The sequence below is a fragment of the Gadus morhua genome, chromosome 15 (assembly GCF_902167405.1).
Source record: "Gadus morhua chromosome 15, gadMor3.0, whole genome shotgun sequence".
NCBI lineage: Eukaryota > Metazoa > Chordata > Actinopteri > Gadiformes > Gadidae > Gadus > Gadus morhua.
Window position 1 is genome coordinate 18,871,152 of NC_044062.1, and position 22,926 is coordinate 18,894,077.

A 22,926-nucleotide genomic window follows, 5' to 3' on the forward strand; every position below is an offset into this window, starting at 1 on the left:
ACTGAGGCTGCAGCCACGTCCAGGGGTGTGGCTCCACGCATGGATGGAGAGGCTAGGGACCAAGAATCAGAAATTCCAAAATAAATCCTTGGAATTCTATAGCTTTAAAAGGAGGCTTAATAGTGCTGGAAAGGGTAACGATGACTGAAGCCTATCTCCTGGCGCGTGGCCGATGAGTGTGAATGGCTCCTGTAGGAGAGGGTTTATGAGCAACTTTGTGGGCCGTAGAGATGTTAGAGCCAGTGTGAATAAGTAAAGAAGGGGAGGAGGGGAGGAGGAGCTGGTTCACCTAGTCCCACGCTGCTGTTCTCCAGAAGGTAGCTGAGGCGGTCGAACAGAGCGCCCTGGTTGCGGCGGCTGATGCGGCAGAAGTAGCACAGGAACCGGCAACAGTGGGCCACCATCTTGGGGAAGCTGATCTCCTGCCGTGACATCGCGGTGGAACGCAAGGAGAGAGAGAGAGAGAGAGAGAGAGAGAGAGAGAGAGAGAGAGAGAGAGAGAGAGAGAGAGAGAGAGAGAGAGCGAGAGCAAGAGAGAGACAAAGGGAGAGAGAGAGAGGGAGAGAGAGAGAGAGAGAGAGAGAGAGAGAGGGAGAGGTCGCGCCAAGAGAGGCAGGAGAGCAAGGCAGGATTCACATCAGTGGGATTAGAGCGGATCAGCGACGACTTAGTCACGCAAGTCAAGGGAAAAGATTCTCCTAATTTAAAGCGCGCTAATAGCCCACTGTGAGTGACTTCACAATGGATCATTTTCTAACGACCTCTGATGGTGGAACGGTGTGGTGAAGCAATGTCACAGCTCTTTATGTGGTGAACTCTACGATGATGAAGACCATGATGACCGCTCCTTACCTTGGACTCTCCCTCCCCCAGCACGTTGACCATCACCTCCATCACAGTCTCGTGCATCCCCAGCGCCCTCATCAGGTCTGGGTGCTGGTAGAACACCTTGTTGTTCATGATATCCCTGCAGGTAAACAGTGACGTCGGGGCACTCAGATGACAATATAAGTGATTAAAGGGGAACTATTATGCTTTTTTCGACTTTCATTACCTATAAACGTTGTTATAATGATTGATAGTCATGTTTAACCATACTTAAGTGTAAAATAATGACGTACATGCATTTCGACGTATTCCCTGCTGACAGTCTGGGGTGGCTGTGCAGAGCGCTAAACACTCGGGACAACGTTTGCGATTCACATTTCCGGGAAATCATCTACGTAGATGCACTCCTGCCGCGCCCCCATAGGCATGGTCAAATCTGCCCGCGCGCGCGCTTCAAGGAAGGTAACCAATCACAACGGAGTTGGGTTGGCAGGAGGGGGGCGAGGGGGCGGAGAAGGACGAAACCGAGCATTGACAGAGAATGCCGAAAGCGCCCAGATGAGAGGAAGAGTTTCCCGAAAATCTACATCGTTTTTTGTGTACGGATAAACATGACTATCAATCATTAAAACAACGTTTATAGGTCATAAAAGTCGAAAAGCATAATAGGTCCCCTTTAACGTCTCCCCTGACAGAAGCATGTGATTATACCACTGTAGTATCAACCTGATTGGTCCACTAGACCTCTTAGAACGAGATTAAATGAGCGTACAGCTCACCTGATCGTGCAGAAATGAATATTAGTCATCACTATGAACATTACTTCAGCTAGAAACATAACACTAATAGCTTAAAAATGCAAGTCTGTGAAGAAGTAAGTTACAAGAATATCTTTTGTGTTTTCTATGTTTGTTGCTACAATTTCTAGAAAGCATCAGTTAATGTCGGCAGGCTGACTATACAACAGGGCCTTGTTACTAGGCTGTTACTGTCCGTTCTACTGGCTCTAGTAGTATACTACGGTTTATGATCAGACTAGGGACGTGACTCTGATTGTCTGACTGTCTTGATGGTTTTCCGTAGGTATGAGTACACCCCACTCCCCACGTGCGCCGTTCAGCACGCACGCCCCGCTGAGGTTCGGATAACGACAGCAGAGCAGCAGACCCTCCAGGGTAATTCAGCCAAAATGTAATCTAGATTCACTGACGCACGGCGAGGAAGAAACACACGACGTCCCCGAGACCTACCCGAGCCCTCGGATCATCAGCCGCTCCTCCTCGCCCCCCATGCGGACGCTGAGCAGCGATCGGATCTGCCCCAGCGAGGCCAGCAGGCCCACGGCGTCCTCCACCGAGGCCCGGCTGATGGTGTAGGCCCTGCGGAGCGGCGCTCCCATCTGGCCCGCCAGGCCCTGGTACTGGCGGTGCAGCAGGGAGAACATGGCCCTCACCAGAGCCGGGTCGCCCACCTCGCTCTCCTGGGCCCAGAGGACCACCGTCGCCGAGATGAGCTCCTTGAGGGACACTGGAGGGGGGAGGGGGGTGGGAATAGTAGTTAACAGAATGATGCTCTGTTTGCAGATTACTACCAGTCAGACGAGTGAGCTGGGGGAGCTTATTGCTGATTTATAAGAGATAAGAATAGTAATTGAAGTATAATGTTTTTGCATGATGCAAACAATTTGTAAAAAATCGTTTGCTAGGATAATGAAAAGATTGTAATTAAATCATGACTTGATTTAAATCAAAGTGACTCCCCAAAATCGCATGACTAGCCACCTAGCCTTGAGGAGGACTCTGATAGACAGGGGTGCCGTCCAATCATTTCATTCTTCCCGAGTGAAATGATTGGACAGGCTTATTCAATCACTTTTGGTCAGGGCATATGATTTATTAATTGCTATATAACAGTATATGCATTTTGTAAAGATGTTTCAAAAATCAAAGGCCTACCCTAGGATTAATGCTATATATGTGGTATCCAAACCTGAATAAACAGTTGTGATCGTGGGTTAAGAGCACATGCTGATGGGCGGTTTGTTACATCATTTCTTTGCATTGGTTATTTTCATCATCATTTCTATGATGCCATCAGTGGTAACAAAACTGCAAACGCGCATGCACACACACACACACACACACACATGCACAAAAGCACTCAAACTCACACAAGCACACCCAAAGAGAAAATAAAAAGGTCTTGTAACTTAAAACCCACTGGGAGACTTTGATCTGCGTTCAATCTCGCTGTCTGTGCAATTCTTTTTTCTGCCGATGACCCTCCTTATCAGGCTGACGAGTCGGTCTTTAATGTTGCTCTCTGTTCCCTCATCGCTCTCCTGATCACCATCTGTGTCAATTCCTGCTCCGGGGACAGGAGGCGCACACAAAATAGGAAGTGTCTTCTTCAATACCAACCAGCCCCGTGGTGAGTGCTTCCTCTGGGATCGTTCGGGGCAGAACAGGTCATTGCGCATTCAGAGTGCATCGGTAATTGGGTTTCCTTTTCAGAATCAGTCAGGTTTTATTGCCTCGTAAGCTTTCACACACAAGCAATTTACTGCGGTGTATTGGTGCAGAAACACGAGATACAAACCAAAAAAAAACAAAACAACAACTTCAGTGTGCGTGCGGTTTACCACAGTGTGCGGTGAGGCGGTGGTGGAAGTCGTGTAGCAGGTCCTGGATCTCCTCTGGACAGGGACAGTCGTCGTGGTCCTGATCCGATCTGAAGCTCAGCAGCATGTTCATCTGAGAGGGAGGACGGTGACGCATGTCCGAGCAAAAATAATGAGCCGGGCTCGGATCCAGCCTCGTGCTGCCATGAAAGGCGTGAGCAGGCAGAGACATTCCCCGCCGCTGCTCGGCTGAACCGCATATGGTTTTAGAGACAGATGGATGGATGAATGGACGAAGGGATTGCAATCGCCGTTACATCAACATACTACCAGATACCAACATTTCACACCGGTTTTAGAATTATTTGAATAATAAGCCAAACTGCAGTTTAAGCATATTAAAACACTTTGTTCGTATCTTGCTCGTTATGAACAGCTTTGCAATTTTCTCAAAACCCATTTCCACAAAATAGCCTCCTTTATCTGCCACTAACAGCAAATTGTTATAGCATCATATTGCCATGTCATATTCAATATTAATGCCATCGGCGTGTGAGGGAGGGGTCCACCCACCTGCTCCAGCGGAGGGGAGCGGAACTCCTTGGTCTTGCGGGCGGTGAGGGCGGCGGACATGTTAAACGCCTCCATCACCTGGTTGTAGCGCAGGCGCTGGTTCTCCTGCAGCCGGCCCACGAAGCTCTCCGAGAAGGCCGCCGCCGCCTCCACCCTGTGGCGCACCTGGCAGTCACACAGGTAGGACAGGAGCTGGCACAGCTGGAGGGGAGGGAGGGTGAGGGAGAGGGAGGGAGGGAGGGGGGGGGAGAGAGAGAGTGAGGGAGAGAGAGAGAAAGAGAGAGAGAGAAAGAGAGAGTGAGGGGGAGAGAGAGAGAGAGAGAGAGTGAGGGAGAGAGAGAAAGAGAGAGAGAGAAATAGAGAGTGAGGGGGAGAGAGAGAGAGAACGAGGAAGAGAGTGTGAAAGATAGAGAGCGTGAGAGATAGACAGCGAGAGTGAGAGAGAGAACGTGAAAGATAGACAGTGTGAGAGATAGACAGCGAGAGTGAGTGAGAGAGAATGTGAAAGATAGACAGCGTGATCAACAGCGAGAGTGAGAGAGAGCGTGAGACAAACAGTGAGAGAGATAGTAAGTGAGAGGGAGAGAGAGAGAGTGCGAGAGATGGACAGTCAGAATGAGAGAGAGAGCGATAGAGAGGTAATTTAGTGGAGGTAATTGCAGGGGAAATGTGGTATGTTTAGCTTTGCTCTTGTAGGGATTTTCAGAGCTAAGTGAGAGAAGGTACACTTTATGAGTCCCAGATGGGAAATTTGGGGATTCAATAAAAGAAAAGAAGGCTAGAGTAAATATCGCCTAAAGAAGGTGTTATGAGATCAAAGTGGAAAGATATGTATGCACATTTACCTCCAGTTTGACAGCTTCGGGCAGCTTCATCTTGAGTAGCCCTTGTTTGGGAATGTTTTCCTTCCCGCCTTTGTAGCCCATCTGCTCTTTCCTAAATCCATCATTATCATCATCATCATCATCCTCATCATCATCATCATCATCACCACCCCCACGGCCCCCCTGGTCATCAAGCGTCCCCTTTTCCTCGCCACGGGGATCCCTGCGGAAGACTCCGGGCTCGATCAGCTCCAGCACCTTACCCAGATCCTCGTCCCCAAACACCCCCATGACCAGCAGGCTGTAGAACAGCCGGAGTGGCGGCACCAGCAGCAGCTCAACACTGCCCCCTTCTGGGTCGCGGACGCCCTGCCCCGCCGCCCCCACTGCCGCGCTGAGCAGCTCCACGGTGAGGCTCTTCAGCTGCTCCAGGGGGATGCGCGGGCTGCCCGTGAAGACTGAGGGCTCGGGGCCGCCGCCGCTACCTTCTCCGCTAGCGTCCGCGATCCCGTTGCTCGCACGCACAAAGCAGGTCAAGGAGAGGAGCATCTTGGGCTTGAGGGAGGTGCTGAGGGCCATGCTCGGAATGGGACTAGGTGGACCGGAAGAGCCCGCACACGTGGTACCCGAGCCTGGTTGAAGGGTGAGGGAGCTGGCCTGCTCCGTCAGGGGAATGACGTACTCCTGGTTGGTCATGAGGCACGCGGTGGCGCTGGAGCTGAGGTAAACCTTAGCAGGGCATAACATCATTGTTTTAGGTTGTAGGCTCACTGTGTTAAAGGTTGTGCACCTCATTTGTTGGATTCACTGAAAACACTGGACAAACTAAATCAATGGAGAAGTAGAGCATCTCTAATGTGTTATTGATTGAACAATTCACAGTTAAAACGAACGTAATAATAAAACAGGGGAGGACAGAAAAAAGCCTTGTTACCTGAATGAGGAGTTTATATAAGGCTGTTCGCAGCGGCCCAGGGAGATAGGGATTCTGAATGGCATAGAGGAGCTGGGATTGGTCCAGGTAACTGCAGAGGGCGTGGCTCACCCTGGCGTTGCCAAGGGCACAGAGGGAGCAGTAGAGGAGGAGGGTGTGGTGATGAAAGGTCAGGAGGTCATGACGTTCCGACAGTTCCAAGATGTCCACGCACCTATGGACAGGGTCAGGGTTATCAGTAAGATGTTGATGATTTAAAATTGTGTTGGCTATTTTGATGACTTTATTGATTATTATTTAAGTGTTTTCCAAAAATACAATTCCATTAATTAACAGAAACCTGCCATTGAGATTTGCACCTGTATTCCTACTAGAGGTTCGATTCTATACTGAATCCGAAGTCGGCCTTGAGTAATGGGTAGGAATCTCCAAGGCAATCCAATCAAGATATGCCTTTCTGAATAATAGAGTTGCTATGAATAACATACTGTTGCTATGGACGCTAAGGGCCCTATCTTGCATCCGGCGCAATTCACTTTCTCACTGGCGCATGTGTCGTTGCTAGTTTGCAGTTTTGCAGTTTCAGAAATCATCTGCGCCACAAACCAGGAAATACCTGGTTTAAAGGCAGTGGCGCGTTGTTCAGATGCTATTTTAAGGGCGCATGCATAGTGTCGCTTGTGCACCTTGCGCATATACTTTGCCTCTCTCATCTACCTAGCCAAACATTCTTGGTCAATTATTTGGGAAAGAACAGCTGATACAGCCGTAATAAGTTGTACTTTTAAATCAATGCATCTGCAAACACCGTACAGCAAACACATATTTTCTTGACACAGACATCGTGTACATGCACATAACTTTTAGGATTGATGAGTATTTGATCGTGAGAAAACATTGTTTTGCCGCGAGTGAGTGTTAAAAAGAATGAATGAAAGCGGGCGCGCATGTGTAAAAGAATTAATGAATGCGGGCGCGCGTGTGTGCGTCCATCTGTTTAAACACACGCAAACTAAACACGTAGCGCATAATACAGTCCATGGCAATGTATATTAACGGGGGGACACAAGCATATTTTAGGAACACAAGTTGATAACGATAATGCAAACAATACTGATAAGAAACGATGTTTATAATGTATTGCGTATATCATTAAATAGAACCACAGTTACCGCATGTGTTTTCTGTGACAAATTTTATTTGAGGACTCAGTATTTCTGAAGTTGTGGAAGAAAACCTTATTCCATGTGTGAATTAGGCCATATTATTTGGCCATAAACTGAGCCATTTGAAGTTTGAAATTCATGTGCATCCGTCTCATCGGAGACTGCAGACGCGCTGTCAAAATATCAACTCGTCAGATTCAAATCGGTCATGGCTCTTAAAGGGGATGGGAGCTGGCACTCTCATTGGTTTATTGCACGTTACGCCCAAACCACACCTACAGGTAATTAGGCTACTTCAGACCAACCCTTTTTAGATTTGCGCAGGGCGCAAGAGTCGCTATAGAACTGCCCACAAAGCAACTTGCGCTTGGCACTTCTAACTTGCGTTTCAGACCGTTAAAATATGGCCCTATATGTTTTAGACTCAGAAGAAGCAATAAACCATACGAACCAATGATACCCGTGTCTGGGTAAATGTCGGGTTCCATTATCCCTGACGTAACATTAAACCTTACGTATACATCACTCTGATCCTACATAATAAGGTTACAACAGATTTAAATGTTATACTACATTGCAGCATTTGCGTATGACCCGTGACACCTCTACTCCCAACTCTCAGCGGCTCATCATTTGCAACGTGTTTGTTTCATTCAAATTTCTTTGTAATCCGCAAAATCTGATTGTTATGCATGCCTTGGCAGACCGCTGCAGTCCATCACAGATGGACTGCACCCATTATGAAGTATTTCAAAATGGGTTTTCCCTGCTACCACACTGGCTTTGCGAGAGGAAGTAGGATATTCCATCAGTTAATTCATACCACGTTATTTAAAATGTGTAGTTCAAATCCATTCAGCAACCAAGTTTTGATTAGATGCATCATGCAAGAGCACCCAAAACATGACTCTTAATATTCATTTCCTTCAAAGAAGAATTCAAAATTTTCAAACCAAACAGTAAATACAGGGCATCTCTTCCCAACCTGTTCTCATCCGGGATGTGGAGGTTCATGACCTGCAGCGGCTCGGAGCACTGCACCTGCCAGCCGTGGCGGGCGTCCAGCCGCGTCGCCTCCACCCTCAGCGTCTGCTGGGGCACCCGGGTCCAGGAGACGGGGCAGAGCTGCTGGACGTGCAGCCTGGGAGGGCACTGAGGAGCCGTGTTGGTCCTCTGGCTGCGGAAGAGACCCGCTGACAACGGCATCACGTTCTGCAGGGCGATGAGAACAGAGACAAAGCATCCAGATATAAACACGGAGAGAAAGTATAACAGCCAGTGGATCAATTGGCAGCAGTGGTTACCTTGACACAACCCAGATTGAACTGAAACATTTGGGAGGCAGTGGGCTTGATGAAGACGGCAGGGAACAGCCTTGTGCTTCCCTCCACCTGGGCAATATGCAAGAGGGGTATGGATCATCATTATGGCACAACATCAGAAACAGGGGAACCAGATTGTAGTGTGACACTATGTGGTCTGTGTCATGCTTTTTGAACAGGTGAATTTCGCCCCGAGCGCTCTATGTCCTTCCCACCTGGTAGAAAGTGGCCATGTCCACTCCGCTGGACGTGAAGGTGAGCAGCCCGCTGGCGCTGTTGACCAGACAGCCGATCTCAAGGCCCGCGCTCCTCCGGCTCTGGGACAGACCGGTGGCTTCTCCCGCACACACCATGTAGCAGCTACTTCGCTTCACGCTGAGCACACACACCACAGGCACGTAGTCGTGACACACTGGATATCAGTTTGATGAATTATTATGATAAAACTTTCATAATAAAAAAAGTGTTTTATTCATTCTTGTGAATTAACACACTGGGTATCATTAGTCTTCAACTAGATAACAACGTCTTCCAAAATGTCTGTTTAGGGGCTGGCTGGTAAGCTTTAATTTCAAAGTATTTATTCTAAAGTTACAGAGATATTGGATATTCAACAGATATTCACGCTCCTGAATACAGCGATGTGACCCGGGGAAATTAAACCTGATTACAAGTATGAGTCCTACGTGTTTTTTTTTAATCAAAAACAAGAACACGCCTGAGATTTGGACCGGTTATATGTAAGAAGGGCCCTTTTTTCCTGTCTATCCATTATTATATGTGTCTTCAGTATTTAAACCCAGAAAAACTGGTCCAAGGAGGCAAATTGCATTTTAGACACAGATCACTGTAGACCATAAAATGTCACACATTCTGCAATGACTTCCATCACCACCAGCACACCTTGTATATATATATTTTTGACAGATACTGTCATATACTGTCTACCCAGGTGTGACAGGGTGAAATAATAGCTGCCGCTCAAGCCTAACCTCCAGCGACATCTAGAATTCTGTTCAATTCTGGACAAATATCACGTGCTGATGATTAAAAGTGTGCTCATGCTGACCTCTCCTGCACCTTGCCGCTGTCGTCCCCCAAGGTCACCGTCACGGTGCGGGTTCTGTCAGGGTCGAAGGTGGGCCCATGCTGGTGGAAGTCAGAGGTCACCCAGCCCACCCACACATTGAAGGGGTCCTGGCCAGGAAGCACCCGTACTGAGTAGTAATACTGGAAAAAAAATTATAAGAAGATCTCTCATGATCTTTTATTGTTGATAATGAAATGTATAAGAGTATAAAATAAATAGTTAATCAGTTAATTCGGAGACAGCTCGTTTAGAAACAGGTTGGGGCTAGCTTTGTCTCAGAAATTATCACTCTAGCCACGAGTCATTCCTGCCCCATACCCTCATAGGGTTAACAACATAAAACCACAAACAACATGAATAATGTATTCATAAATGAATATCAACTAAACAAATGAAGAACATCATGTTCCAGTGAAAACTCTCTTAAAGGGTTCCTACCATTGAGCTCTGCACCAGACAGCCGTTGTTTTCCTTCTCCACGAGCACGTCCTCCAGCAGCCGGGCGGAGGAGTTGCTGCAGACCAAGCCCGGTTTGTTCTTCTTCAGCATGAACCTTCTGCAGGACACACAGGCTTTGGTTTGTTATTGACTCCTCATTCAGGTCTCTGAGACACATCGAGGGAGAACCTATTTAAATGCTGGCGAGATTACAAAGAGAATGCCATAACAATATTATACACACATAGCGTTAGAACCTTACATTTACACATTGTAAACGCTAAAAAAACATTTACCATTGAAGGCGCACAAAGATGTACAAATCTTGTTTTGCAGCAAAAAGTATTTTGCAGCTTATTCCAGGAGTAAAGTGCACCAAAGTGAAAGAGGTCCATTCCAACTCTAACTCTAGCCAACATGCAGTATACCCAGTTCTGAGAGAGGTCTAGTGACCTCCTACGCTCCAGTCGCACACACACACACACACACACACACACACACACACACACACACACACACACACACACACCCACACACACACACACACACACACACACACACACACACACACACACACACACACACACACACACACACACACACATAAACAGACACACACAAACACACACACAAATATACCCACAGACACATGGACAAATACCTTAGAAACAGACACACACAAATAGACACACACACACACACACACACACACACACACACACACACACACACACACACACACACACACACACACACACAAACACGCTCAGGCTCTTAGGCTTCTCCGCTGTGTATTCCTTTCTGCTCACCCTCCGTTCCCAACCTACCGCTGCTTGAGCCTGGATGTTTTGTCGTGGCTCTGGTCCTTTTGATTCAGCTCGTCCCTCGATCCAGAGAACCCATGGGCAGACTTCATTAGCACCTCAAAGTCTGAGTCCACCTCAAACTCCTCCATTTCCTTCCTGCCTGTGGGCAGACCCAGATAGTTGAGAAAATGAAAACCGAAACTAAGTTAAACAGTATATCGTTTGTGACCTCTTTTTAAGGTTAAGGACAGACAACAGAGGACGATGATACCATGGGGCCTAAATATCAGTGAGACCAAATGGTAATTTTAAATCTACATTTTATGTAAAATAGGCCAATGTGAAGCCCTTTTTAAGTCATATGGACAACTGTACTTTAAGGGCAAAGTTAATTTATATTCCAAAAGATTTCATATAAACGAAGCAAAGGTCATTTATATGCCATCTTCACTAAAATCCACACAAAGGGATGACCTAACCATTGCACTTGTATTGCGCTGTATTGACAGGAAACCAACCTGCATGAACCATAAATAATACAACCAATACAAGCCAAACTGGCCCCTAGCTAAATGTTATTCCAATGTTAAAGGTCCCATAGCATGAATCCGCATGAATTCACTTTATGAGTTCTTCTAACATCAATATGAGTTCCCCTAGCCTCCCTATGGTCCCCCAGTAGCTAGAAATGGTGTTAGGTGTAAAACAAGCACTATCCTGCTCCGCCTTGAAAGCTCAGATGCTTCGATTTCGAATTTGGTCCCATACGTCGTCAGAAGGGGTACCTCCCCTTCTCTGCCTTGCCCGCCCATAGAATTTGGCCCGCCAATGAGACAATGCCGTGAGGCCCCACCGCCGCGAGGCACTAGCACCACGAGGCCCCAGCACCACGAGGGCCCACCGCCGTGAGGCACTAGCACCACGAGGCCCCAGCACCACGAGGGCCCACCGCCGTGAGGCACTAGCACCACGAGGCCCCACCGCAGCCAGGCCCCACCGCCGCGAGGCACTAGCACCACGAGGCCCCACCGCAGCCAGGCCCCACCGCCGCGAGGCACTAGCACCACGAGGCCCCACCGCCGTGAGGCACTAGCACCACGAGGCCCCACCGCAGCCAGGCCCCACCGCCGTGAGGCACTAGCACTACGAGGCCCCACCGCCGTGAGGCACTAGCATCAGGGGCCCCACTGCAGCCAGGCCCCACCGCGGCGAGGCACCATCGCCGCGAGGCGGTGGTGCCTCGACGCTGCCCGCTACCGAGGCGGTGGTGCCTCGGCAGCGGGCAGCGGGGCTCCGGCGGGAGACAATCGCGGTCAACAATCGCGGGCAACAATCCCTTTCCCCTCCATGCCGAGGTTCAGTCTACTTCAGATTGATGTGGAAGTGGAAGATCCAGAGACGTCAGAGAACCCGACGCAGTCTTTTGAGATTCATAATATCATCTGGAGGCGCACACAGCTTTTGGCCGTAATAATAAATATTATGATATAGATATCTATGTATAATATGATATTATTTAGAAATAGAGCTCCAGGACTCCCGCACCCACAGTTTTCTTGAATATTACAGAACACGGCCAAAAGCTGTGTGCGCCTCCAGATGATGAATCCGAGCCATGGCGATACATCCACTGTACACCCTAGTGCATGGTACCGTGGCCGCAAGCTGCTCATGGCCTCACCCCCACCCTTCACCTTGACCCGCCACAAAAAAACGGCACGTTTGTGGAAAGCTCATTGTGGGACTGGCTCGTAGTGGCTGTAATTCTGCACAAAGGCTGAATTTCTTGAAAGTCTTCAAATGCTGTATTATGGACCCACTAACACCTATATATAAGCATCCATAAAGTAGCATGGCATGGGAATTTTAACCAATAGGAAACAATATGAATTGTGGAATACTTACTTGGAGACACCGGGCTGGTGGTCCCCGGGAGAGCACCCCCTGCAGGACTGGCGAGTACTGCAGCCGTCTGGACAGACATGCTGAGTCGGTAGAAGCCCGTCTCACTGCCTCCGAGGTTAGACAACGCCATCGTTCGCTGAGACACCTTAAGGCTTGGGGAAGCATCGGCCTTCCCACTGTCTCTGGTGACCTTGACGAACCGGTTGAAATACACGTAATTCCAATGCAGGGTATAATCATTTCTAATTGCCTTCATCGAACATGTAGGAATTCACAATCTTTTCAGCAAGGCATCGTTCACTTGCATCTCATTTTTACGGTCAACATTTAAACTGACGCCAGTACGAAAACAGAGAAAAACTCTGCAAGCATTACAGAAAATATAAAAATAGTCCCAGTCCAGCGGCCGCAGCACCTCTCCTACAGACAAGTACAATAAAGGTGCCGACTAACCATCAGGTCTCGGTGGTGGGGTAGGACGGAGATGAACTGAGGCTGCCTCCAGCTCATCCAGAGGGGGGGTTCTCTGGCCATGTTGTCGGCGAAGGGCTGGTAGCCCTCCTTGAGGCCACAGCGGGCAAAGCACTGAAGCGTGGCCCCCTGCCTGCCCAGGTTCAGCCTCCCCGCCTGGTTCAGCCCAAGGCTCACCGCAGGCAGCAGGCCTGTGAGGTGGGATCAGGGGAATGAGTGAAATCAAGCAGAGCAGTGGAGAGACACAGCGGGAGAGCAGACATTAAACTCTTACACACCGTCTACATCATATATTAATGGGTGGTGCATTCCAAGAATATGGAACTTTGAGTAGTATCAGTGAACTTTTTCAGTATCAGTGAAGTCAGTATTATTTATAGTATTAGTATAGTATTAGTATTCAAGTTTCTACTATACCACTCAAAATCCGACCACTGTGTCAAAGCTGTCCGGAGCAAGCCAAACTTTAAGCACCTAAAAACAGGGGCATGCTACAGGGCTATTGGTGAGAGACTTATCGATGCGTGCAGAAAGCATTATCGTTTGAAACCCGCCACACACCGTCTCCGATGTCAAAGTCTTTGGCGGCCAGCTCCGAGCCCAGGTGGTTGAGCAGTGCCTCCCCGTTGAGGCTGACCACCATGGTGCGCTGGGCCGTGTCCAGCAGGCAGCCCACCACGTCACCCCTCTTCCAGGGACAGCCCAGAGGCTCGCCCCCCTGGTGGAACCACTGGGCCTGGAGGGTTGGAGGAAGAAGCCCCAGATGCTTACTTTGTACACTCGTCGACGTCGGCCCACGCCCTTACACCCGCACCATTTAACCTTTTCGTTGCAGCAATCGCTTTTTTCTTCAGAATGGGATTTTCTTGCTTCTTATTTTTCTTCGACGTACCACATTGATTTAGAGAGGATATGATGTCCGATGTGGACTGGACCTTGGGTGGATGGGTTTTATTATTTTAAACACGCTGCAGTGAGAAGGTTACATGGCGCAGGCATCCAATATGGATCCTTTTGAAAATCATCATTCATAAAACTTCTGATGAAACTCCAGCTCACCGTGGAGCCGTCAAAGACATAGGCCAAGTCGTCAGAGCCCAGCTCTCGGTCCGGGGAGCATTGCGGTCGAGCCCAGCCCACCCTCATGGCCCCCGCCGTCAGCACCTCAAACTCAAAGTACCAGCGGCCCTGGGTCACCGCGTAGCGCTGGTCGGCACGAAACATCCGGCCCCCCTCGGCGGAGGGCAGACTGCACGGGTCGCTCAGAGCAGCTGCAGCACCAAAGCAAGAAAGTAGTATTGCCCAAAAAAGGATGCAATGCAATACTATAAAATAAATGCATAAAATGAATTATGACGCTCATATAATTAGCAACAGTTAAACTTTCAATATTCAATTCAAAATGTATTATTTTAAATCAATACAAAATACATTTTCTAAAATACATTAGGCTTAAATTGCAATTTTGTTATCGAAAAAAGTAAGCTATTCAGATTGTCCTTACAACCATCAGGGTCCATGCGATAAACCGTGATGGCTGTGGTCTGCTCTATGAAAGAGGCCTCATCATGGGTCTGAGGGGATAAAGGTGGTGGGTGATGGCTCTCAGGGGGGGGGGGGACGTACCGGGCTCCAGGGCGAGGGGCTCCAGGCTGTATCCGTAGGCCAGCAGGGTGCAGACCGCCTCCCGGGCACTGTCTCTGCCCGCCTCCCTGCTCTGCTCCTCTAGCAGGCCGTACGGCACCAGCTGGGGGCTCCTCTTGGCCTTCCCCTCCTGAACACACCCCCACGCAGACACTTTAAACAAGTGCTTTCCACTACTTTAAATTGATGATGTAACCTCGATTTGAACCGTTTTGATCCATATATATAATTACTTCGATTACCACACAACTAACCTTTGAAAATTGCATAATAAAATCGCTGCTTTCACCAATCTTCCCAACTACCGCCCTGTTGACTATATGACACTCTGATCCTAGACGTGTGCAGGCGCTCCGGTGCTGTTGTGCAGCGCCTACCCGCTGAGCTCCATAGGTCCAGCCCTGTGCGATGAGCTGCTCGGCCCAGGCGTTGTGCTCGTTCTGGGCCAGGGCGTCCACGGCCGTCACCAGGGCCACGCCCAGCACCATCTGGCTCAGGTCGAGCGGGGCGGGCCGGTAGCCGCTGTGCTGCTCATACCTCACATCAACCACAAATCACAATCAATTAGAGGGAATCAATATGTCTGGGTCCCAGCTGCCAGACAGACGGATGACAGCGCCTCTGCCTGCCTCTTGTTTATAGACGTTCGCGGTTGCTGTTCGTGTCAAGAATGACGAAATGACGAAACGTTATCACAGTCTGTATTTTGTCAGCCGTGGCTGATATGAAGTACTAACTCATGAGTTTCTGTATTGGCACAGAAATGGTGTCAGGGTGCGAGCCACCTTGACAATGGACAATGTGTTCTCTGCTGTGATACCTACTTTGCTGAAAGCCGTATGTACTGAAGGTGTTTCTCAGCGTGGTCGTCTGCCAGCCCAATGTGGAATCCAAGAGCGAGGAGCGTCCTTAAGGTGAAATATTGTTTATCAGACAATGCTGGCGCACTGAGCGTGGTGGCAATGCCAATATTGTGTGTGTGTGTTTGTCTTGAGGACATTCTCTCAAAGAGGGAGCATCCCCTACCCAAATCTCATTGAAACTCTACCTAACAAATTACAAAATAATCCATAAATCAAATGCAAAAAATATATAATTTTAACGATGAGAAACAGTGCATCGTAGTGCATCATAGTTAGATTAGAATCTTAAACTCTCTGACAGAAGGGTTGAAATGTACTTGATTGTTATCTGAGCCATCTGAAGATTCTGGTTCTTCTCCTTCTCAGGAAGCTTTTGGAACTCGACCAGGCCGGGGTCCAAACGCTTAGCCTCATCTCTCACCTGTAGATCAAACACAGCAGACACAACCTCACCCTGACGTTTTTGAGAAACCGAGGCAGACCAAATGTAGTTGGTGCAGAAGAGGCCACAGACATAGAGAGGGAGGTTAATTAGATTAACTATATACATTTGATTTTTGCATGCAGTATGTGGCTTGCATAATTAAAGTGGTGCACGTTGGATCTGAAAGGAGGAGAAATGCAGTTCTATTACCAAACAGCAATCCTGAGTTTCTGGACTGTTTGACTTTATGCTGTCTTTATGGACATCACCAGAACATGTTAAGATACGACAGAAGGGTCTGTAGTCCTATGCATTATTGCTTCCATAGTGCTGCTAATTGTATTGCTCTTACAGATCCGTAGGCCCAGCCCAGTCCTATCTTGTCCATTGACCAAAGTTCATGGATATTCTCGGCCAGTCTTTCCCGGATGTGTTCCAGTTGCGCAGGTAATTCCACCTATAGATATCATTTGAGAGAAGCTGTTACAATAAAACAAAACAATATAAGCACTACTACCTCTGGACTGTGTGATTTATGGTAGCTACATTTGTATTTGTACTATTAAGTGTAATACTAAAACAAAACGTTTCCCATTACTCCATTCACAAAGAAAGGCTACTGCTCTTTGCTTTGCAACCAAAAAGATACCAGCGCAAAGCATGTCCTGATCTCCAACATAGATCCATGGCACTGTCAGTCCACCCCTATGGGATCACACCATGCGTACCTTGCTGATGTCCACGGGTGTGGGGGTGAAGGTGGGCGGCAGCAGGGCCATGGAGGGGCCCAGGAGCTCCCGCCCCCCGTCCTCGGGGTCCAGGCTGTAGCGCTGGCAGGGCTCCACCTTCAGCTTGGCCCCCCCGGGCAGCAGGGCCTCGGAGCACGGGGCGAAACCCGGCGGGGGCAGGAAGCGGAACTCTCCGTGCCGTCCTCCGAACAGGAAGTGCACCCTGGGGGTCAGAGTTCGGACCGGACGGAGAAGGAGTTTGAGCTCGTGACATTGACAAAATAATTGTATTGAAACACTCAATCATGTATTATACAAATACATTGGCATCCGAATGCAATGTTTCATCACAGATGGGTAAAAGAGGAGCAAGAATGAGTCAAGAGGGTGATCAACTTTAACCAAAGGGTTATAGGTTCATCCCCAACATCTGTAATATACCAGTCCCTCTCTCTGATGCCCAACTTGTACCTGATCATTAATGTCATGTATTTAAAGGATGCACAGTAAGTTGTTTTAGATAGAAGCTTCTTTTCAATGACTTGTTGATGATAATAATCACTACAATTAGCATTCTGAAAAAGCAGGCACACTAACTAATGGGGAGATGGGGTGAGACAGAACATCAGGAATGGATGCACATCCTTCATACTGACTTGACTCCAGCGGAGAAGCTGACCACAGGGTGCATCAGGCCGTCGCTGTTGAAGTTCTCCAGCATGCCCTGCACGGGCAGCCCGTTGACCCGGAAGGAGATGGAGGGCGCCACAAGGTCCAGGCAGCAACTGACCACGTCCTCGTCTCTCAGCAGGTGAGGGAAGGGAGAACTCACCCGGCGACTGACACAACCTGCACAGTGCACCATGGGGGGTCCAGAGGGTTACGGCAACTGTTAAACATTCTGCTAATGATCGTTAGTAAATCCCAGAGCCTCGATGTGTCTTTGCCATATTTGAATTTTGATATCACTTTGAAATTACGCTTTTCAAATGTGGAATGGAGTGTGAGAATGTAGCATTTCAGCGAATGTTACGTGAATGCAGCATTTGAGTGAGTGTTGATCATTGTCAGTAAATGCTTGTTTCACCCTTAAACTGTATTAAAGGTCCCATGGCATGCTACTTTATGGATGCTTTAATATAGATATTAGTGGGCCCCTTATACAGTATTTGAAGATGTTCCCAAAATTCAGCTGTGGTGCAGAATTAAAAGCCGCTAGGAGCCAGTCGCACATTGAGCTTTCCCCAAACGCGCCGTTTCGGTGTCTGTAGCTTTAATGCAAATGAGGAGGAGAGAGGCGGGTCAAGGAGGAGGGTGGGGGTGTGGCCCTGAGCAGCTTGCGGCCGTGGTACCATGCGCTCTGTTTACAGTGGATGTATCACAATGCCAAGGCGCACACAGCCTTTGGCCGTGTTCTGTAAATATTCTAGAACACTCCGGGTGCTCCGGCGGGAGTCCTGCATCTCTATCTAAATAATATCATATTATACATAGATATCTATATCATATAATATATATTGCACGGCCGAAAGGTGTGTGCGCGACCAGACGATATTATAAATCTCAAACGAATGCGTCAGGTTCTCCCGACGTCTCTGGTTCTTCCACGTCCACATCAATCTGAAGTAGACTGAACCACGACATGGAGGGGAAAGGGATTGTTGCCTGCGATTGTTAACCTTGATTGTCTCCCGCCGGAGCCTCGCTGCCGAGGGACCACCGCCACGGCAGCGGGCAGCGCTTGGGCACCACCACCTTCTGCAGCGGGCAGCGCTGAGGCGGTGGTCCCTCGGCAGCGGACAGCGGGAAGCGGGGCTCAAGCGGGAGACAATTAAATTGAATTTGAAATATATCTAAATAATCGCGGGCAACAATCGCTTTCTCCTCCATGTTCATGTACTTCATGGAGGCAAAGCCAACGTTCCTTTTCCCTAATTCCTTCTCAACCATGGCTGAGATAATCCCAACTATGAGTCTTGTTGTGGAAAGACCAGAGACGAGAGTCCGACGTGTTATGCGCCATAACACCAACAGCAGAACGGTTATAACAAAGAATAACAAAGAAGTATACAACACTTGCGTTACAGTCCTGGAGCTCTTTAACTTAATAATATCATATAATACAGAGATATCTATATCATATAATGCATATTATCACGGCCAAAAGCTGTGTGCGCCTCCAGATGATATTATGTATCACAACCAATGCTTCAGGTTCTCCCACATCAATCTGATGTAGACTGAACCGCCTGCTGCCCGCTGCCCGCTGGCAGCAATCCCTTTCTCCTCCATGTCGTGGTTCATGTACTTCAGGGAGTCAAAGCCAAAGTTCCTTTCCCTCAATTCCTTCTAAACCATGGCTGAGATAACCCCAACTACAGTCTTGTTGTGGAAATACCAGAGACGTCAAAGAACCGACGTGTTATGCGCCATAACACCAACAGCAGAACGGTTATCCAAATAACAAAGAAGTGTACAACACTTGAATTACAGTGTGTGTATCACATACACACACACACACACACATGTGGCGGGTCGCTCATTGTCTCATTGGCATGGCATGGCATTCTCTGGGCGGGCAAGGCAGAGAAAGGGGAAGTAACTTGGCCCCTAATGACGACATTTGGGACATCCCAAATTAGCGCACCTGAGCTTCCATTTTTTCAAAGGTGAGCAGGATACCTAGTGCTCGTTTTACACCGAACACAAGTTTTAGCCACTTGGGGACCACAGGCAGGCTAGGGGAACTCATGTTAATGTTAGAAAACCTCATAAAGTGAGATTCTCATGCCATGGGACCTTTAATCTGTCTGTACCAGCGGCACCCAAACTGGATCCATCCTGTGTTCTTCCTGTTCGCCCACCTGACCAGAGACGGAGCCCGTCGAAGCCATAGGAGTAGAGGTCATCTCCCACCCCATCGCCCCCAAAGCCCTCGCCGGCGGTGGGCCAGGGGTTGTAGCCCTCGGTGCAGGCCCAGCCCACGCGCAGGTGGGTGGGCTCGGCCGTGAGGAAGGGCTCAACACGGTCCACTGCCAGTTCGTAGTACCACCTGCGATGCTGGGCCGACCCATCCCCAAGGGCCAGGAATACGTTGGGCCTCATGCTAGTGGTAAGAGGGCGGAAGACAAGAGGAAAACCATGCGCTTACACAGAGGTTTAAATGCAGCGGGTATAGAACGAGGACAATCACAACTTAAGTTTGAAGCACCATCAGAATACAATGCACCATACTTCTTTTCATGACTTCAAGGCTTCTTTGCTTGTTCACCTTAAATCTACTTGTTGCTACTACTACCACGTGTTTTGGATTGTATATACCTTCGCTTTTAGTTTATAAGTAGACTTTGACATGTTATTGTTAGTTCTGTTCATTTGTTTATTTCTTGTTGCCAATTATTTGGGATGGTGGGTTGATGCTACAATGTTGATTGTTTAACATTGTCTAAATGTTCTGTGCCTGAGGACCCCCTTGAAAACGAGATGCTGCCTCTCTAGGGGTTTATTCTCTGATTCAACTTGGAAATAAATAAAACCTCCACATAAGAGGGCGACTGCTGCTCTACCTTGTGACCTGGTTGACCAGCTGGCTCTGCAGAAGCAGGTCTCGGTCGGGGAGCAGGCCGTGACAGATGAGGTTCTGGTTGGAGCGCACGGCCATGCCGTGACACAGAGACAGGGACGACAGCACCTCCAGCACCTGGGGGTATCCGTCACGGTGTCCCACAAATGACACGTTGACAGGGTTATGGTACAATGGTTCGAGGCAGCAGATCTAGACGATACAATTGGGGCCATGGCACTATCTAAAATAGTTTTAACCGCTGTATTGTGAAAGAATATACCGGTAAGTCTTTTAAAATATGTCACATTTAAAAGTACATATATTGCAGATATATATATAATATATTCTATATACATAAACATGTGTGCATTGACAAAAGAAAAAGAAACACAAGAAACACATTTAGGACCTATTTAACAGAACAGAGATTGACAAAAACAATTAGCTATTGGATAATTGCTTTTTTTCTTTTCTAGGTCTCTCCCCTCTCTGCTCCCAAACCCCAAGTAATATATTCATGCATGACCTTGTGATTTCGTCCATGTTTATCCAGGAGGGAAATTATGGATTGGATGTGTCCCCCTTTAATGACATTGAGGGCCTCTGGGCTCTCCAGCACCATGCAGTGCAGAACCTCCAAGACACCTTTAGATGACAGACAGGAGTACGCCTATTACAGGGAGCACCCACGGCACTGTGGCTGTTTTCTGTATTCATTGCACAGATAATGACTGCTAATTAAACCCCACCGAGCAAACATCAGGGATTAATGTAGGCTGTCCAAGGTGGTATTTGATCATGAGTGATGCCCGTCAAAATATCTCCCAAGATAAATGGAAGAAGATAGACCTTTTCCGTTTGCTTTGCAACGCTTATCCAACTGGAGGATCAGCGTTGCAGCGTAGCAACATGAGGCTGCTTTGACTTTTAATTCCAAATGTTTCATCGACAGATTCCAGCAGACTAAACGCTAAACTACAACTACACCAATGAAATCAACTGCTTAAACAGAACAGAAATAAGAATAAATTCCTTGAAGCATTACGTAAAAGACAAATTTAGATTTGACCTTTTTAGATTTGCTAAAAGTGCCCCAAAGGTCCACACACCTGTGGAGGCCTCCGTTCGCTCCAGCCTCTCCACCAGCCAGTCCAGTGAGGAAGAGAACCGGGCACAGCTTCTGCGGTTCCCCCTGATCAGAGACGCTGGAGAGGAATGCAAGACAGTAGACCTTAAGTAATAGCAATTCACGATGAAGGATGAATCTCATTAATTAACATTGATTAACTATCTGCAGCTAAGATACAACCATTTCTCAATAATTGTACTGGTGAAAAATAAATAAATAAAAAATATTATTATTCTCTGGAGCCATCATTGTTGTTAATTGTTTTCTGACCAATAAAACGTTATTATGTAGTTCATATCATTATGGTGATGAATGATCCTCATTAAAGCAAGATCAATGTGTGTGGTTTGTATTCCTTCTGACCCAGTAGTTGATAGAAAACATTGAGGAGGCTTTCCCAGCCTTCTCCCTCTCCGCTCCCCCCAACAGATTCAGCAAAGTTAGCGGCGCTGGTGTACAGATGGAGACGATCAAGGCAGTCCACCACCAGGTTCACCACGCCCTGGAAGCCAGGAAGGACACACGCACAAACAAAATAACACACAATTAAACACAACACAAAAAAACATTAGAACACACAACCCAAATAACACAACAGGAAATAGAAAAACACAAAGGAACACAAAATATGCAAGTACAACACAATAACATTTCGACAGAAACAACGCAAATGATCAAACTAAATACAAGACAACACATAGAAATGCCAAATAACAGCACAAAACGTTCCCTTCGATGTAAGATTACTAGCATAACAACGTTGGGTGTAAATGTAATGTTATGAACAATGTTCACTCTGTGTACCTCCTCTTGAAACAGGCTTTGTCTTTTCTTCAAGGTCTTCAGGCCGTTCTGGTAGGTCTCATGCCCCAGTCCCTCCTCTGGGGGCTTGAAGAAATGAATCAGATCCCCCAGACAGAGTTGTATTGTCTCTAGTTGGAGGTTTACCGAGGAGACGTTTTCTTGTTGATCCAGACCGTCCAGTTTCCTATAAAAATCAAATATATAATCTGACAAATACACTACGAAAAGGCATGGTTTGATTATCCAATGTATAAAAGGTGATATGGAAAATGCGTGACTACGCACAATTTTACATAATGGAGGCCAAAACACGCAGAACTTCCATACCTCGTTTTGTAAAGTCAGTTGAAATCAATCCCTCATCTTTTTTTACTAAACATTTAATCGAAATATTTTTAAGTTAGCCATATCATCATCAAGCGGCACTCGTTAATAAGCATGCATAGCAGATCACTGTGTCACAACGTCAATCTAACCATGACATCCCTGCCACTGACACACCACGGCTCTTGCCCTCTGTGGACTGAGACTACAGGAGGCCAGTATGGTTGAGTGTGTGAACCTGACGAATGCAGTGAAGAGGTGAACCGCCGTGCGGATGAGCCTGGCGATGCCCGACTCCTCTCTCTGGGAGCGGGAGAGCGTCAGCCCGTCGTCCACGTGACCCTCGCTGTGCAGAATGGCCTGCAGAGGAACCTCGGTTAGAGCTGCTTGATAGCCACATGCTAAAGTTAATGATCTTAAAGGTGTGTAGGATTCAATAACACTAAATTCTACATACAGCATCTTTAA

At 47.8% G+C, this 22,926-nt stretch overlaps 1 protein-coding gene across 1 annotated transcript in view; it reads right to left on the reverse strand.

Annotated features, from left to right (window-relative positions):
* Nucleotides 1–22,926, reverse strand: part of ryr2b (ryanodine receptor 2b (cardiac)) — a 75,055-nt gene that overhangs the window by 43,552 nt on the left and 8,577 nt on the right. Inside the window, exons 12-43 of the mRNA XM_030379776.1 lie at nt 22,697–22,818; nt 22,135–22,318; nt 21,694–21,832; nt 21,311–21,406; nt 20,728–20,846; nt 20,203–20,336; nt 19,501–19,742; nt 17,293–17,485; nt 16,637–16,859; nt 16,261–16,365; nt 15,802–15,905; nt 15,446–15,529; nt 14,999–15,158; nt 14,604–14,751; nt 14,037–14,248; nt 13,539–13,713; nt 12,960–13,168; nt 12,507–12,696; nt 10,623–10,761; nt 9,796–9,910; nt 9,337–9,497; nt 8,483–8,642; nt 8,250–8,336; nt 7,931–8,157; nt 5,780–5,993; nt 4,867–5,574; nt 4,022–4,222; nt 3,470–3,581; nt 2,079–2,355; nt 853–967; nt 290–422; nt 1–52 (exon numbers count right to left, since the gene is read on the reverse strand). The exon at nt 1–52 is cut by the window's left edge and continues 52 nt beyond it. Coding sequence (XP_030235636.1) covers nt 1–52; nt 290–422; nt 853–967; nt 2,079–2,355; nt 3,470–3,581; nt 4,022–4,222; nt 4,867–5,574; nt 5,780–5,993; nt 7,931–8,157; nt 8,250–8,336; nt 8,483–8,642; nt 9,337–9,497; nt 9,796–9,910; nt 10,623–10,761; nt 12,507–12,696; nt 12,960–13,168; nt 13,539–13,713; nt 14,037–14,248; nt 14,604–14,751; nt 14,999–15,158; nt 15,446–15,529; nt 15,802–15,905; nt 16,261–16,365; nt 16,637–16,859; nt 17,293–17,485; nt 19,501–19,742; nt 20,203–20,336; nt 20,728–20,846; nt 21,311–21,406; nt 21,694–21,832; nt 22,135–22,318; nt 22,697–22,818 — 5,540 coding nt within the window. The remainder of the gene's footprint in view (nt 53–289; nt 423–852; nt 968–2,078; nt 2,356–3,469; nt 3,582–4,021; nt 4,223–4,866; nt 5,575–5,779; nt 5,994–7,930; nt 8,158–8,249; nt 8,337–8,482; nt 8,643–9,336; nt 9,498–9,795; nt 9,911–10,622; nt 10,762–12,506; nt 12,697–12,959; nt 13,169–13,538; nt 13,714–14,036; nt 14,249–14,603; nt 14,752–14,998; nt 15,159–15,445; nt 15,530–15,801; nt 15,906–16,260; nt 16,366–16,636; nt 16,860–17,292; nt 17,486–19,500; nt 19,743–20,202; nt 20,337–20,727; nt 20,847–21,310; nt 21,407–21,693; nt 21,833–22,134; nt 22,319–22,696; nt 22,819–22,926) is intronic.